Raw genomic sequence first — 17,978 nt, 5'->3', positions numbered from 1 at the left:
CTCTCGTTCATCCCGGCCCCGCTGCGCCTGCCACTGTGGCCGCTCAGTAGGCTCACTGCTGCTCTGCTGTGGGCACCGCCACAGCTGCACTCGCCAGCCATGAGCCCGGCATCTGGTGCCCGTCGGTCAGCTGAGCGGTGCTCCCCCTATTGGAGTGCACTGACCACCAGGGTCAGCTCCTGCATTGAGCATCTGCCCCCTGGTGGTCAGTGCGTGTCATGCAACTGGTCAATTCAGTTGACGGTCGCTTAGGCTTTTATATATATACTAGAGGCCCAGTGCATGGATTCGTGCACCAGTGGGATCCCTTTGCCTGGCCTGCACCCTCTCATAATCTGGGACCTCTCAGGGGATGTTGGACTGCAGGTTTCGGCCCAATCCCCACAGGACAGTCCAAGGGACCCCAGCCCTTAGTATGCATATAAGATCTTTGGTTAATCTCTTCCCACCCTCCCCTCTCCCCTCCTTCCTTCTGAGATTCATCAGTCTGTTCCATGTTTCTATGCCTGTGCATTGGGCGTCTGCCCCCTGGTGGTCAGTGCGTATTATAGCTACCAGTTGAATGGTCCAATGGTCCAACAGTTGCTTAGGCTTTTATATATATAGATAAATGATTTCATTATTTTGTAAGTGCAAGTTTATAGTTTTGGACCCCCTTCACCCATTCCAATCACCCCTATCCCCCCATTCTCTGCCTCTGGTGACTACCAGTGTGTTCTCTGTATCTATGAGCTGGGGTTGTTTTAGATTCCACATATATGTGATATAATATGGCATTTGTCTTTGTCCAAGTTATTTCTCTAAGCACATTGCCCTCCAGGTCCATCCATGTTGTCACAAATGGCAGTATTTTATTCTTTTTTATGGCTTTATAGTGGTTTATTATATCTTCTTTATCCATTCAGCAATCTATGGACACTTAGGTTGTTTCCATAGCTTAGCTATTACAAATCATCATCATAATAAAAGGCTAATATGCAAATGGTTGTGACACCGTAACGCCTTAAGGACCAATCAGCAGGGACCTGAGGCTGCATGGCGCAGCGCCAGGGCTGGCGGACCTGAGACTGCGCCCCCCCCTGAGGCAATGTCCCCCTGCGCCGGGGCCAGGGGACCTGAGGCCATGTCCCCTGCCCCGGTGCGGGGGCGGGGGAACCTGAGGCCGTGCCTCCCACCCTGGCGCCAGGGCGGGGGGACCTGAGGCCACACCCCCCACCTCAACGCCAGGACATGAGGCTGCATCCCCTGCCCAGCAGGGCTTGATGGGGGTGGGGCTGGCCAGGTCTTGGTGTCACCCAATGGGGGTGGGGCCGGCCAGACACTTCTATTATAGAGGAAGGGCAAATAGCAATATTAAAATATTTCCTCTAATTAATTCCCTTTTAATGTGCACGAATTTTGTGCACTAGGCCATTAGTAATGCTATAATAAACATAAGGGGTGCATATATCTTTTCAAATTAGTATTTTTTGTTTTCTTTGGATAAATACCCACAAGTTGAATTTTCTGGATGACACAGTAGTTCTATTTGTAACTTTTTCAGGAATTTCCATACTGTTTTCTATCATGACTGTACCAGTTTACATTCCCACCAACAGTACTCAAGGGTTCTATTTTCTCCAAATTCTCACCAACACTTATTTTTTATCTTTTTGATAATAGCCATTCTAAAAGGTGTGAGGTGATATCTCATTGTGGTTTTGATTTGCATTTTCCTGATGATTCGTGATGTTGAGCATCTTTTCATGTACCTTTTGGCCATTGTATGTCTTTTTTCAAAAAATGTCTATTCAGATCTTCTGCCTGTTTTTTAATTTGACTTTTTTGTTTGGTTGATTCTTTTTGTTGTTGTTGTTGTTGTTTTTGCTATGGTGTTATATGAGTTCTTTATATATTTTTGGGTATTAACCCCTTATGAGGTATATAATTTGCAAATATTTTCTCAAATTAAGTAGGTTGCCTTTTATTTTGTTGATGGTTTTCTTTGCTATGAAAAAGTTTTTAATTTGATGTAGTCCTATTTGTTTATATTTCACTTTCATTGCCTTTACTTTGGGTGTCAGATCCAAAAAAAAAAAAAAAAATCATTGCTAAGATCAATGTCGGGGAGCTAGCTGCCTATGTTTACTTTAAGGAGTTTTGTGGCTTCAGTCTTATGTTCAAGCATTTAATCCTTTTTGAGTAAATTTTTGTGTAGGGTATAGGATAGTGTCCAGTTTCCTTTTTTTTTTTTTTTTTAATTTTTATGTGGCTATCCAGTTTTCCCAATACCATTTATTAGAAAAACTATCTTTTTCCCATTGTGTATTATTGACTACTTAGTTATAAATTAATTAAACATAGAGTGTTTTTGTCAGTAGATTATATTGTGTTTTTGTTGTTATTGTTGTTGTTGTTTTTTCTGGGTTCCCCATTCTGTTCCATTGATATGTCAAGTTTTATGCCAATATTATACTGTTTCAATTACTATAGCTTTGTAATATAGTTTGAAATCAGGAAGTGATTTCCAGCTTTGTTTATCCTTATCAAGATTGCTTTAGCTATTTAGGGTCTTTTGTGGTTCCATACAAATTTTAGGATTATTTGTTCTACTTCTTTGAAAAATTTTATTGGAATTTTGATAAGTATTGCATTGAACCTTTACATTGCTTTGGGTAGTATGGACATTTTAACAGTATTCATTCTTCCAGTCCATAAAGATAAATTGAATACCTTTTCATTTATTTGCATCATCTTTAATTTCTTTCATTAGTGTCTCATAGTTGTCAGTGTACAGGTCTTTCACCTTTTTGGTTAAATTTATTCAAGGTACTTTATTCTTTTGGATGCAATTGTAAATGGAATTGTCTTCTTAATTTCTCTTTCTGATAGTTCATTTTTAGTGTATAGAAATGTAACAGATTGTTGTATATTGATTTTTGTATTCTGCAACTTTACTGAATTGATTTAGTTCTTCATTTGTGGAGTCTTTAGGATTTTAATATATATAATACGTCATCTGCAAATAGTGACATTTTTGCTTCTTCCTTTCCCATTTGGATGCCTTTTATTTCTTTTCTTGGGTAATTGCTTTGTTGAATAAAGTGGCAAGTGTGAACATTCTTGCCTTGTTTCTGATTTTAGAAGGAAAGCTCTCAGCTTTTCAAGGTTGAATATGATGTTAGTTGTAGGTTTGTTGGATATGATATTATGTTAAGGTACATTTCCTCTATATCCACTTGGTTGTGAGTTTTTAGCATAAATGGATGTTAAATTTTATCATATGTTTTTTTCTGTATCTGTTGAGATTAGGTGATTTTTATCTTTGATTTGGTTAATGTGGTGTATCACCTTGATGGATTTGTGTGTATTAAGCTATCCTTGCACCCCTGGAATAAATCTCATATGATCATGATGTATTAATTCTTTTAATGTATAGTAGAATTTTCTTTGCTAATATTTTGTTGAGTATTTTTGCAGCTGTTTTAATCAGGGATATGGCGTATAATTTTTCTTGTGGTGTGTTTGGCTGGTTTTGGTATCAGGGTAATGCTGGCCACATAAAATGAGTTTGGAAGTGTTCCCTCCTCTTCTATTTTTTGCAGAGAGTTTGGGAAGGACTGGTACTAATTTTTCTTTGAATGTTAGGTAGAATTCACCTGTAAAGCTGTCTGATTCTGGACTTTTGTTCGTTGGGGGATTTTTGACTATTGAATCAATCTCCTTACTAGTAATTAGTCTGATTAGATTTTTTATTTCTTCATGAATCAGTCTTGGCAGGTTATGTTTATAGGAATTCTTTCATTTCTTCTAGTTTGTACAATTGTTGGTGTATAATTATTCATAGTAGTCTTTTATGATGCTTTGTATTTCTGTGGAATCCGTTTTAGGTCTCTTCTTTCATTTCTGATTTTGTTTCCTCATTTTTTCTTGGTGAGCCTAACTAAAGGTTTGTCAACTTTTTTTTCTATTTTTTTTTTATTCTTGTATTATTATTTATTATTGTATTGTTTTTCTTTTTTTTTTCTTTTTTTTTTATTGAGGTATTATATGTGTACATATCTTACCATTACCCTCCCCCACCCCACACCCATTCTTGCCCTCACCCCCCAGAGTTTTGCGTCCATTGTTTATGCTTATATGCATGCATACAAGTCCTTTGTTTGATTTCATAACTCCCCCACCTCTCCCTAACTTTCCCCCTGTAGTTTGAAAGTCTGTTTGATGCTTTACTGTCTCTGTATCTATCTTTTTGTTCATCACTTTATAATGTTCTTTACTATCCATAAATGAGTGAGATCATGTGGTATTTTTCTTTCATTGACTGGCTTATTTCACTTAGCATTATGTTCTCCAATTCCATCCAGGTTGCTGCAAATGATGAGAATTCCTTCTTTTTTATGGCAGCATAGTATTTCATTGTGTAGATGTACCACAGTTTTCTGATCCAGTCATCTGCTGACGGGCACCTAGGCTGATTCCAAATCTTAGCTATTGTAAATTGTGCTGCTATGAACATAGGGGTGCATATATCCTTTCTGATTGGTGTTTCTAGTTTCTTCGGATATATTCCCAGGAGTGGGATTACTGGGTCAAATGGGAGTTCCATTTTCAGTTTTTTGAGGAAACTCCATACTGTTCTCCACAGTGGCTGCACCCGTCTGCATTCCCACCAGCAGTGCACGAGGGTTCCTTTTTCTCCGCATCCTCGCCAACACTTGTCGTTTGTTGATTTGTTGATGATAGCCATTCTGACAGGTGTGAGATGGTACCTCATTGTTGTTTTGATTTGCATCTCTCGGATAATAAGTGACTTTGAACATGTTTTCATGTGTCTCTTGGCCTTCCTTCTGTCTTCTTTTGAAAAGATTCTATTTAGGTCTGTTGCCCATTTTTTTATTGGATCATTTATCTTCCTTTTATTAAGTTGCATAAGCTGCCTGTAGATGTTGGAGATTAAACCTTTTTCAGTGATAGCATTTGCAAATATGTTCTCCCATGCAGTGGGCTTTCTTGTTGTTTTGTTGATGGTTTCTTTTGCTGTAAAAAAGCTTTTTATTTTGATGTATTCCTATTTGTTAATTTTCTCTTTAGTTTCCATTGCCCTAGGGGCAGTGTCAGTGAAGAAGTTCTTTTGGCATATGTCTGAGATTTTGTTGCCTGTGGATTCCTCTAGTATTTTTATGGTTTCCCGTCTTATGTTTAAGTCCTGTATCCATTTTGAGTTTATTTTTGTGTATGGTGTAAGTTGGTGATCTAGTTTCATTTTTTTGCATGTATCTGTCCAATTTTCCCAACACCATTTATTGAAGAGACTGTCTTGACTCCATTGTATGTTCATGCCTCCTTTGTCAAATATTAATTGAGCATAGTGGTTTGGGTCGATATCTGGGTTCTCTATTTTGTTCCATTGATCAATATGTCTGTTCTTGTGCCAGTACCAGGCTGTTTTGAGAACAATGGCTTTGTAATACAGCTTGAAATCTGGTATTGAGATCCCACCTACTTTATTCTTCTTTCTCAGGATTGCTGTGGCTATTCGGGGTCTTTTTTTATTCCAGATGAATTTTTGGAGAGTTCTTTCTAGGTCTGTGAAATATGCTGTTGGTATTTTGATGGGGAGTGCATTGAATCTGTAGATTGCTTTGGGTAGTATGAACATTTTAATGATGTTGATTCTACCAATCCATGAACATGGTATGTTCTTCCATCTGTTTACGTCTTCCTCTATCTCTTTTTTCAGTGTCCTGTAGTTTTCTGCGTATAGGTCTTTTACCTCCTTAGTTAAAGTTTATTCCTAGGTATCTTAATTTTTTTGGTGCGATGGTAAATGGAATTGCTTTTTTAGTCTCTCTTTCTGTGAGTTCATTATTGGTGTATAGAAAAGCCATAAATTTCTTGGCGTTAATTTTGTATCCCGCTACATTGCTGAATTCATTTATTAAGTCTATTAGTTTTTTTATGGAATCTTTTGGGTTTTTTATGTACAATATCATGTCATCTGCAAATAAGGACAGCTTCACTTCTTCTTTTCCAATTTGGATGCCTCTTATTTCTTCTTCTTGCCTAATTGCGATAGCTAATACTTCCAGTACTATGTCAAACAGGAGTGGTGAGAGTGGGCATCCCTGTCTTGTTCCTGTTCTTAGGGGAAATGGTTTTAGTTTTTGCCCATTGAGTATGATGTTTGCTGTGGGTTTATCATAAATAGCTTTTATTATGTTGAGGTATGATCCTTCTATTCCCACCTTGTTGAGAGTTTTTATCAAGAAAGGGTGTTGGATTTTGTCAAATGCTTTTTCTGCATCTATTGATATGACTATGTGATTTTTATCTCTCAGTTTGTTTATGTGATGTATCACGTTTATTGATTTGCGGATATTGTACCATCCTTGCATTCCTGGGATAAATCCTACTTGGTCATGGTGAATGATCTTTCTGATGTACTGCTGGAGCCGATTTGCTAGAATTTTGTTGAGGATTTTGGCATCTATGTTCATGAGGGATATTGGCCTGTAATTCTCTTTCATTGCGTTGTCTTTATCTGGTTTTGGTATTAGGGTGATGCTGGATTCATAGAAGGAGCCTGGAAGTGTTCCTTCCTCTTGAATTTTTTGGAATAGTCTGAGGAGGATAGGTTTTAGTTCTTCCTTGAAAGTTTGGTAAAACTCTCCTGTGAAGCCGTCTGGCCCCGGGCTTTTGTTTGCCGGAAGCTTTTTGATGACTGCTTCAATTTCTTCCATAGTTACTGGCCTGTTGAGCTGTTTAGATTCTTCCTGATTGAGTTTTGGAAGGTTGTATTTTTCTAGGAATATGTCGATTTCCTCTAGGTTGTCCAGTTTGTTGGAATAGAGTTGTTCGTAGTATTTTGTAACAATCCTTTGTATTTCGTCGGGGTCTGTTGTTATTTCACCTCTTTCATTTCTGATTTTGTTTATTTGGGTCCTCTCTCTCTGCTTCTTGGTGAGCCTGGCTAGAGGTTCATCAATCTTGTTTACCCTTTCAAAGAACCAGCTCTTGGTTTTGTTGATCTTTTGTATTGTTTCTTTGGTCTCTATGTCGTTTATCTCTGCTCTGATTTTTATTATTTCTTTCCTTCTGCTTACACTGGGCTTATCTTGTTGCTCTCTCTCTAACTCTTTGAATTGTTGGGTTAGGTAATTTATTACCATTGTTTCTTGTTTTTTGCAGTAGGCTTGTAGAGCTATGAACTTCCCTCTCAGGACTGCTTTCGCTGTGTCCCATAGATTTTGGATTGTTGTGTTTTCATTGTCATTTGTTGCCATGATGTTTTTTATTTCTTCCTTGATGTCTTTGGTAACCCAGTCATGGTTTAATAGCATGCTGTTTAGTCTCCAAGTGTTTGATTTCTTTGGGTTGTTTTTATTGTAGTTGATTTCCAGTTTTATGCCACTGTGATCTGAGAAGATACTTGATATGATTTCTATCTTCTTGAATTTGGAGACACTTTGCCTATGTCCTAACATATGGTCTATCTTTCAAAATGACCCATGTGCACTTGAGAAGAATGTATATTCTGTGGCTTTGGGGTGAAATGTTCTGAAGATGTCGATGAATTCCATCTGTTCTAGTGAGTCATTTAGGATTGATGTTTCTTTGCTGATTTTTTGTTTAGACGATTTGTCCAATGGTGATAGTGGGGTATTGAAGTCTCCTACTATGATTGTATTGCTGTCAATCTCTCCTTTGATATCTTCCAGGAGTTTTTTAATGTATCTTGGTGCTCCTGTATTGGGTGCATGTATGTTTACCAGAGTTATTTCTTCTTGTTGGATTTCTCCCTTTAGTATTATGAAGTGGCCTTCATTATCTCTTGCTATGTCCTTCACTTTGAGATCTAATTTGTCAGATATAAGTATTGCTACCCCAGCTTTTTTTTCATTTCCATTCGCCTGGAAAACCTTTTTTCATCCCTTTACTCTCAGTCTGTATGCATCCATTTTTTTTGAGGTGGGTTTCCTGTAGACAGCAGATATCTGGGTGTTGTTTTCTTATCCAGTCTGTTACCCTGTGTCTTTTGATTGGGGCATTCAATCCATTTACATTTAAAGTTATTATTGATAGGTACTTATTTGACGCCATTTTTATTCTATACTCCTGTGTTCCTTCTTCACTTTCTATTTTTTTTTTTACAGCAGACCCTTTAGCATTTTCTTGCATTGCTGGTTTGGTGGTGATAAATTCCCTTAGTCCTTTTTTGTCTGTGAAGCTCCTGATTTCACCTTCAATTTTGATTGATAGCCTTGCTGGGTACAGTATTCTTGGATTTAGACCCTTCCTTTGCGTGACTTTGTATATTTCATTCCATTCCCTTCTGGCCTGATGAGTTTCTATTGAGAAATCAGTTGCTAGTCTGATGGGGGTTCCTTTGTATGTAACTTTCTGTCTCTCTCTGGCCGCTATTAAGATTCTTACTTTGTCGTTGATGTTTGCCAATTTAATTATAATGTGCCTTGGCGTCGGTCTTTTGGGATTCATTTTGCTTGGAACTCTGTGAGCTTCTTGGATTTGTGTGGTTTTTTTCTTCCCTATATCAGGGAAGTTTTCTGTTATTATTTCTTCTAACAGTTTTTCTATTCCTTGCTCAGTTTCCTTCTGGCACCCCTATTATCCTGATGTTGTTTTGTTTTGTGTTGTCCCGAAGTTCCCTTAGGCTCTCCTCAATCTTTCTAATTTTTGTTTCTAGAAGCTGTTGTAATTGGGTATTTTTTCCCATCTTGTCTTCTAGCTCACTTATGCGGTCCTCTGCTTCGTCTAGTCTACTCTTGATGCTTTCTATTGAGTTCTTTACAGCAGCGATGTCATTTTTCATTTCTTCTTGGTTCTTCTTCATTTCTTCTTGGTTCTTACTCATATTGTCGAATTTGTCTTCCATCCTTTTCAGCCACTTTATGACCATTTCTCTGAATTCTTTCTCTGATAGGATGTTTGCCTCTAAATCGTTTACTTCCTTTTCTGGTGATGCCTGCTTCTCTTTCCTGTGGGGGCTATTTCTTTGTCTCCTCATGGTCTCTCTTCTCCGGATGTCTGGTTATATATATTTCTCTCTCTGGCGTTGATTTAAATGTATAAAATACAACACAACCAGGCACAACAGACAAGGCACTGAACAGAATTGTATTCACGATATTAATAACCTCCAATAAAGGTAACCACCAGAGAAAGACAAATTAGGGAATAAGAGTGGAAGAGGGAGAGTAAAAAGAAAGAACAACAACAAAAAAAACAAAGAGTGTGAATCTGAACTTGGGAAAAGAGCAGAAAGAAAGAAAAAAAAGAAAAGAAAAAGAAAAAAAAAGTAAGAGAGACAAGAACGATACTAAGAGAGAAAAGAGGAACAAACTATATATATGGGGAGTAAACTCCACTAGAACAACCACTATTCCCAGCAAATTCCAGCAACACGAGCCTGGAGATTAATACAAACTGCAACACCAGCTAATATCAAGTGAGGCAAGGGAAAACAAAAGTAAAATATAAACAAAAACAAAGCAAACAAAAGAACCAACCAAACCAACAAAAAGAATAATCAAAACAATCTCATAAAAAAGCATAAAAATTCAATCTAATCAACATTCAAGCAAACAACAACAAAAGGCCAGAGAGAAAAATAATTTTTTTAAGGTAGCGTAGAGAGAGGTTTGTATGGATTTGGAGCAGGGGGTTGGGAATTAGATATATAAGTAGCGTGAAGTTTTAGCAGAGAGTAAACTGAAAAAGTAGGGAAAATCTAAAGCCAGAAAGGGTTAAGATAAACTGGGGACCAAAAGGGGAAAGGTTAGGAGGAGAGTGATGGCATAATGTTAGCTTTGAGATAGGGTAAAACGATTGTAAGGGAAAGATGCAAATCGAATGTAGGACACTAATCCAAAAATAAAAGAAAGAGAAAATCAAATGACATTAAAAAAAAAAAAAAAGTAAAATAATAGTAATAATAATGCTGATTGAAAATAAAAATGTAATAATTAAAAAGGTGAAAATCGAGTGAGGAAAAAGAAAAAAAATTTAGTTTCTTAAGTAAAAGATGCAAAAAATGAAAATAAAAAATATGAGAATAAAAAATTAAAAAAATTGAAAATTAAAAAATAGGAAGACTAAAATGTGCAGTAGCGGCTGTCATTCACTTCCTCTATTATTCTGTTTGGTACGCCTGTTTCCCAGTCTGGGCGGTATTTCAGTTCAGTTTCATTCCAGGGCTCCTCAGTGTTGGAAGCCAGTCCTGCTTTTTAAGCCGGCCGTGTCTTAATTTCTCGTATTTATTTTTTATTACACCAGAGACAATTAGCGTTTCAGCCCCTGGGTGGCGGTGTTTCTGAATTGACTTCCGGGCCTCTCTAGCTTTTTTTTTTTTTTTTTTCCCCTCTATGGCACTCACTACCGGTTTGTGGAGGTGTGCGCCTCAGAGCTGCCTCTCTGATGGTCACACCCAGCTCTGATCCCCAGGTTCCAAAAAAACAACTTCCCCCTGCAGTCTTTCAGGGCCCCTCCACCTGGGTTTTTCTATGTATTGGGCTTAGCAGTCAGAGTCGGAAAGAGCCCAAGTGTGCGGAGAGTGGGTCTGTGCGCCAGACTAAGGATCCTGCACTCCTTTGAAAATTCTTAGTCTGACCCTCCTCGTCAGATTAAAATGAGTTGCTTTCAAGAGGTCACTTCTGTTAGCAGCTCAGAAGACCCCCCTCCACATTCACGGATCACGGCAGTTCCAACTGCTGCCGATTTTTCTAGGCACAGACCTCCCGGCTCCTGCAGGTCCTGCGGCTGCCGCGCTTCCCTCACCCAGCGCTTCCCTCACCCACCGCGGGGATTAGAAACCACTCCTTATTTCAGGCGAAATCTGACCTTTCCGTGGTGCAGTGAAGAGTTCCTTTGAATCCGAATGTTTGCGCTGATAGGGGACCGGTGGTCTGGTGATCGCAGCAGTTCAGTGTTTGCAGTTGTCGCGGAAAGTCAGGTTTCCAATAAAATCCTCCTTTCCTTGCAAGATGGCGAGGCGCCCAGTGAGCCCGCAGCTCCGGGAGGGGACCCAGCCCCTGTGGGTGCTGCACGGTCAGGGGAACACTGCCCAGCACTCCCCCGCCTTCTCCTGGAGTTTAGCTGTCCCTTGGCTTGCCCACATACACTCCCTCTGCGAGCCTCTGCTTCTCCTACACTCCGCCCCAGGAACAGACTCCAAACCCGACTCTATTCCGTCGCCATTTTTTTCCCTCTTCTTTTTTTTTTCTATTTTTAAAGAACCAACTTTTGGTTTCATTGATATTTTTAGTTTCTAGTTCATTTATTTCAGCTCTGATATGTATTTCCTACCTTGGATGAACTTTGGACTTAATTTTTTTTCTTCTTTTTGTAGTTGTCTGATGTATAATGTTAAATTGTTTGAGATTTTTCTTGTTTCTTGAGATAGGCATTTATCTCTATGAACTGCACTCCTAGAACTACTTTTACTATATCCCTTAAGTTATGATATGCTGTCTCACTTTCATTTGCCTCAAGGTATTTTTCTTATTTTTCCTTTGTTTTCTTTTCTGACCTAATGGTTTAGTAGTATGTTGTTTATTCTCACCTATTTGTGAATTTGTCAGTTTTCTTGTAACTGATTGCTAGTTTTGTACCATTTGGTCAGAAAACATGCTTAATATGATTTTAATCTTACGTTGTTTTTTTTTAAATTTTTTAAAAATATATTTTATTGATTTTTTTACAGAGAGGAAGGGAGAGTGTTAGAGAGTTAGAAACATCGATGAGAGAGAAACATCAATCAGCTGCCTCTTGCACACTCCCTACTGGGTATGTGCCCGCAACCAAGGTACATGCCCTTGACCGGAATCAAACCTGGGACCCTTCAGTCCGCAGGCCGACGCTCTATCAACCGAGCCAAACCGGCTAGGGCTAGTTTTTAAGATTCATTTTTGTCCTAACTTATGATCTGTGCTGGAAAATATTGCATGTGTACTTGAGAAAAAATGTATATTCTCTTGCTTTTGGATGGAATGTTTATATTTATATATATATATATATATATATATATATGTATATGTATATATATATACACACACACACACACACACACACACACACACTGAGTGGCCAGATTATTATGATCTCTGAGCACATAATAATCTGGCCACTCAGTGTGTGTGTGTGTGTGTGTGTGTGTATGTGTGTGTGTGTGTATTAGAGGCCCAGTGCATGAATTCGTGCATAGGTGGGGTCCAGCCAGCAGCCAGCCTGGCCAGGGGGAGGGGACATGGGCAGTTGGCCAGCCTGCCAGCTGGTCGAACTCCTGGTCGAGGGGACAATTTGTATATTAGCCTTTTATTATATAGGATATATACTGAGTGGCCAGATTATTATGCATTCAGAGATCATAATAATCTGGCCACTCAGTGTGTGTGTGTGTGTGTGTGTGTGTACATATGTAGTCAATGTTGTCTAATGTGCCTTTTAAGGCCAATGTTTCCTTATTGATTTTCTGTCTGGATGATATATCCATTCATGCAAGTGGTATATTAAAGTCCCCTACTATGATTGTATTGCTGTCTATTTCTCTATTTTGCTCTATTAATATTTGCTTCATATATTTACCTGCTCCTATATTGGGTACATAAATATTTGCAAATGTTATATCCTCTTGTTGGATTGATCCTTTACCATTATCTAATGATACACAATCTTGGCCTCTTATTTCAGTCTTTGTTTTAAAGTTCATCTTGTCTGATATAACCATAGCTACCCCAGCTTTCTTTGGGCTTCCATCTGCATGGACTATTTTTTCCCAAACCCTTCTTAATCTGAATGTGTCCTTGCATCTGAAGTCAGTTTCTTGTAGGCAGCTTATGGGATGGGTCGTATTTTTTTAATTGTTTTTTTTTAATCCATTCTGCCTCTTCCTCTCTTTTCTTCTGGAACTCCTATAATGTGAATGCTAGTCCACTTGATGTTGTCCTTTAAGGTATCTTAAATTTTTTTCATTGGCTGCACTGATTGGGTGAGTTCCACTGCCCTGTCTTTGAGCTGACTGACCCGACTGCCTTATCTAGTCCGCTGTTGAACCCTTTGGTGTTTTTTTCCGTCCAGTTATTGTATTCATCCCTTCTGTAATTTCTCTTTGGTACTTTCCGTTTTCTGTCTCTTTGTTGAAATTCTAACTATATTCATCCATTCTACTACCTAGTTCAGTAAGCCATTTTATGACCATTACTTTGAACTCTTTACCAGGTAAATGATTTATCTTCATCTCATTAAGGTTTTATTTTCTGAAGTTTTACCTTCTTTTGTTTATTTCTTGACTCTCTGTGCTAGTTTCTAGGGATTAGATCAAAAAGCCCTTTTCTTCCAGTCTCAAATGGTTGGCCTTGTGTAAGAGATGAACCTCATCACTCAAACCTGCCCTATCTCTTGATTGTCTCTCGCACCTTGTGATTGCCCAAGCCACCTATTTTTAAAGGCTCCCAGTGGTTTAGGGTGTGCCACAGCCAGCCAGTATCCCGAAGAGGAGGGGCTCAGTCAGCACCTAGATTCAGACTAATTGGGAGCCAGACTCTCAAGTAGCTTTAAAAATATACAGTCCTGTGGGTCCACGGTGTTAAGCCCCAATGGCCACCAGAGCCAAGAAACCTGGAGGTATCCGCTGGTGGCAGTTGCAAAATTCGAGGCTCCCCTCATGCATTATATAACTAACCTACCTCATCAACGGTGCTGAGCCCTGCCGAGTTAGGCTTAAAAATAAATCCTGAGCCATGTCACTAAGTAAAGATGCAAATTATAGAACAGCATATAGGATGTGGTGCTGCTAACAAATGCATGTGCGCGTGCACACTATTTCTCCATGGGCATCGATGTAAACGCATAGGAACAGGCCTGGGAGGAAGCATCCGAAACTGATGAGAGGGCCTCCCTCTGAGGAGAACCTGGGATTGGAAGTGGCGGTCACCTTACCTGGAGGCCTGAATGTTTTTCACGGTGGAAAATATAGTCAATAAATATTTTTGAATTTTTAATATTTACTTAAAGGAAAAAGCTTTCTAAAGTTGAACTGACAAATAATAGTGTTTTTAATATTTAAGAATAAAAAGATAGTGAGCAAAACTTAATTCCCTACCATGGGCAATGGATAGAAAATATAGAGATTAGATAGCAGGTTCCGTAGAACTGAAACAGTGCCTCTTCTCTCCCCCTGCCTCCACACATATCCTTTGTCCACGGGCATTATCGCATCAGAGCAGCTACTTGCAGCATTTTCTAATGATGTTAGAACATCAAACCTTACAGATGCATATAGAAAAAAATGACAAAACTGCGTTTTAATGTAAAATCGAAGGCACCTCTTTACCTCCTTCTTGGAAGTTTTGGGCAGTTGGTCTTTGCTGTTTCTCCTGCACCTAAAGCAGCCATTCTCAAGGGGGAAAAGGGAGCCTCAAACCAAAGCAACACCTGCAAACACACACCTACGGGGAGTCAGGGACTCCCTGGCCTCTGCCAGCATGTATCCCGCTGCTGTGCAGGGCAGCAAAGAGGCAAAGCCATTCACTTCCAGGACCAACTTTAGCATTACCAGTTATCTGACCAGAAAGAATAATTCTGTCAATTATGTCTCAATAAAAAACGTAATGATACAAAAGAGCCACACAAACCCCAAAAGCTATCTTCAGAGTAAAGCCTCCCCGACCCCAAAGAAAACAAAACCACTCTGTGGTTTATTGGCTATCTGCTTTGCTGTACAGTAATATAGACTTGATGGCATAGAGCCAGAATACTAGGTTCAAATACATTTTAGTAGTGTGACTTAGGGCCAGTTAGCTAAACCTCTCTTGCCTTAGGCACCCCATCTGTAAAATGGGGATGACCATGGGGGCCTCTCCTAGATCCTAGTAGTGAAGGATCTAGGACAGTGGTCGGCAAACTGTGGCTCACGAGCCATATGCGGCTCTTTGGCCCCTTGTGTGTGGCTCTTCCACAAAATACCCCGTGCGGGCGCACACATACAGTGCGATTGAAACTTCGTGGTCCATGCGCAGAAGTCGGTTTTTGGCTCTCAAAAGACATTTCAATCGTTGTACTGTTGATATTTGGCTCTGTTGACTAATGAGTTTGCCGACCACTGGTCTAGGACACCACAGCTCTCTGAAGAGTGCCTGGCATGCAGGAAAGCACTTAACGTAAGCTGAGCTGTTAGCATCAGAATTGAAATCCTTCCAGCATTAGGAAGTCAGGATGGTCCAAGACACCCTAATTTGAATGCTATGCTGCAATGTGGGCATGACACCTGTCATCCTCAGATGAGCCCACCAGTCTGTGTGCCCACACGGTGTGTGTTAAGTGCTAGCTGTGAGATGCTCACTGGGTGAATGACCGTATGTTCTATGGGCAAGCCTCTTCCCTGAGAACAAGGCTGTTCTGCACACATGGAGAAATCAGGGCCCCTTCACTAGGGATCTGACCTATTCCCATTGGGACTTGGTCTTTATTGAGAACATTCCATGATTTAATAAAAACATAGTGGAGAGCCATCTCTCGGTGTCGCTGATAAAGTGATAATAGAGGTGAGATCTAGGCAAACAGCTTGTGGCCCTCTCTAGCATGAACTAGTTTGAACAGCAACAAGGTAAAACGCTCTGTATCTAGTACACAGTGTGAATTCTGACTTTTAAAAAAGCGGACTTTGGTTTGACAGCTCTTTATTCACTGGCACTGCATCTCAGGTCGCTTTTGGAACAATTCTGTCCAAAGAGGTGCAATGAGGACTGCCGTCTTCCCGGTGCACCTCATGTATTGGGGAGGCTCCACAAAACAACCCAAAGCACCCCCTGCCCCCCCGGCTCTGGGCTGGGACGGGGAGGAAGGACACACGGGGAGCTGGGCTCAGCGGGGCGCTGTCCGTTGCCAGCACAGGTTAACCCAGCTCCTTTGGCATGTTGCAGGGATCATGTATCGCAAGTCGTGTGCCTCCTCCGCAGCCTGCCTCATCGCCTCGGCCGGGTACCAGTCCTTCTGCTCCCCGGGGAAACTGAACTCGGTGTGCATCAGCTGCTGTAACACCCCTCTGTGCAACGGGCCCCGGCCCAAGAAGAGGAGCAGCTCGGCCTCCCCGCTCCGGCCAGGGCTGCCCGCCACCATCCTGCTCCTCGCAGCAGGCCTCCTCTTGGCGCACTGCTGAAGGAGACGCCCGCCCGCCCGCCTCGTCCTCTGGCTCTCGCTCCCCGGTCCATGAGCTCTCCGGGCATGCTTTGATTCTGGGTAGGGAGCCTGCGATCTCTTTCTTTTAGTTCCTTTGCAAATAATGAAAGAGCTCCGTGTAAAACATGCTTGTGAGCTCTGAATAAATTCAGTCGGACTGAATTTTCAGTGTGTACTTAGGAGAAGGGAGGGGATGGCAAAGTCCCCGTCGGTGACCAGAGTCAAGGCGGCAGAGTCAGCCCTGCGGAGACCTGAGGCGGGCACCTGCCCTCCCGAGGCCCCCAGCTCCCGTCCCTGGCGCGGGAGCAGATGATTGTGTCACGGCTGTGTGCGGGGAACGTTGCTGTCACCGGCAGGGCAGGTGAGCCCTCCAGGCTCGCTAACGTGACATTCACACTTCATGCTCCTGAACACCGTTCTCTGCGGCAGCGCTGGCTGGTTCCGCCTCCCACTGGGGCTCTGGCGACTCGGGACTCGATGGCTGGGCCTCAGACGCGGGCTTGGCGTCGGCCTGGCTCTGGAAAGTGCTTAAGAAAACCTTGTGCGTCGTCCTGGCAGAGGAGCTGCGCCTGGAAGCGAGGCGGAGCAGCGGGCGGCGCGAGCGGGCGCTGTCGGAGGGGGAGGCCGAGGCGGAGGCGGAGGCGGAGGCAGCCAGGCCGCGCAGGCGCCGCTCCTGGTTGGCGTGCTGCAGGGTCAGGCGGCAGCGCAGCACCTGCCCGAACACGGCGCGGAACTGCCGCGAGGACACGTTGTACAGCAGCGGGTTGATGACCGAGCTCAGGTAGAAGAAGGTGTCGGAGAACGGGAGCAGGATCATGTACGCCTGGAAGTAGGACCGGGTCCAGTCGTGCTTGGGTCGGGCCGCAGCCATGATTCTCCGGACCTGGTTGGGCATCCAGCAGATGGCCAAGGTCAAGACGATCAGCCCTGAGCAGGCAGGTGCGGGGAGAGAGAAAAAACAAAAAAAAAACACAGCATGAGAACAACAAAACCATCACGTTTTTACCCCTCCGTTCTGTGCTCACTGGCCAGGAAACGGTACCCGTTTTTCAATGTTGTGTTTGACAGCTTCCGCAAAAAATTTCCCATCGTTTCACGGCTGGGGGAGTTTGACTGTATTAAAGACCATTAAATGCTTTAGACGGTTGACTGATACCTGTTAATGCCTGTTAATTTAAAAATTGTTTGTGTATCCAGAAAGCATTTTATGTAGTTCTTTTAACTAGTTATGTCTTTTTTTTTTTAATCGATGTATACAGTATAGCCACATCAGATGAAACATTTGCATTTTAAAGAAGACCCAATGGCATCTTCCAGACCAGTGGAAATGGTAACAAAGAAGCCTGTTTAGTGACACTGATCCCACATTCAGTTTCTAGGGGAGCAAAGTCAGGACGAGCCTGTCACTGAGAGTATTTTGCATACATTTATGAGGTTTGCACACCTGTAATTATAATGCTCAGATCTGCAACAGCGATTGCTTCTTTTTAAATGTTTTTAAAAAGACAATTATCCAAACACAATGGAAACTAGAAAAACTTCCTTCACGTTCAGCCAGTAGATGCTCACTGCCGTGTGGCACGAGCAGAAGCTGGCCGCCTGGACATATGTCTGGGTGCCCACACGTCTGCATTCCAACTTCACAATCATCGCTCTTTCTGCGACCTCTGACAGGGAAAGATTCGGTTAGGCCACAGTCAACTGGTATCACAAGTTTCATGAGCATTTATTCTACAGTGCCCCCCCCCCCCAACAACAACAACAACGAGAGATGTCATCAGAAAGCAGCAGCAGGGTGAGGTGGG

At 41.5% G+C, this 17,978-nt stretch overlaps 2 protein-coding genes across 3 annotated transcripts in view; one reads left to right on the top strand and one right to left on the bottom strand.

The window, feature by feature from the left end:
• The window catches only part of LYPD1 (LY6/PLAUR domain containing 1), a 40,200-nt gene extending 24,019 nt beyond the window's left edge, over nt 1-16,181 (top strand). For both annotated transcript variants that reach the window (XM_028148147.2, XM_008143506.3), the window contains one exon: nt 15,918-16,181. In XM_028148147.2, the coding sequence (XP_028003948.1) occupies nt 15,918-16,153 (236 nt within the window). In that variant the 3' untranslated portion in view covers nt 16,154-16,181. The remainder of the gene's footprint in view (nt 1-15,917) is intronic.
• A 234-nt stretch (nt 16,182-16,415) lies between these two features.
• The window catches only part of GPR39 (G protein-coupled receptor 39), a 199,775-nt gene continuing 198,212 nt past the window's right edge, over nt 16,416-17,978 (bottom strand). The window contains exon 2 of the mRNA XM_008143463.3: nt 16,416-17,100. Coding sequence (XP_008141685.2) covers nt 16,565-17,100 — 536 coding nt within the window. The 3' untranslated portion in view covers nt 16,416-16,564. The remainder of the gene's footprint in view (nt 17,101-17,978) is intronic.

Source organism: Eptesicus fuscus, chromosome 11, assembly GCF_027574615.1.
Source record: "Eptesicus fuscus isolate TK198812 chromosome 11, DD_ASM_mEF_20220401, whole genome shotgun sequence".
Taxonomy (NCBI): domain Eukaryota; kingdom Metazoa; phylum Chordata; class Mammalia; order Chiroptera; family Vespertilionidae; genus Eptesicus; species Eptesicus fuscus.
Note: the sequence above shows the minus strand (reverse complement) of the source record. Positions and strands in the feature narration are given on the sequence as shown.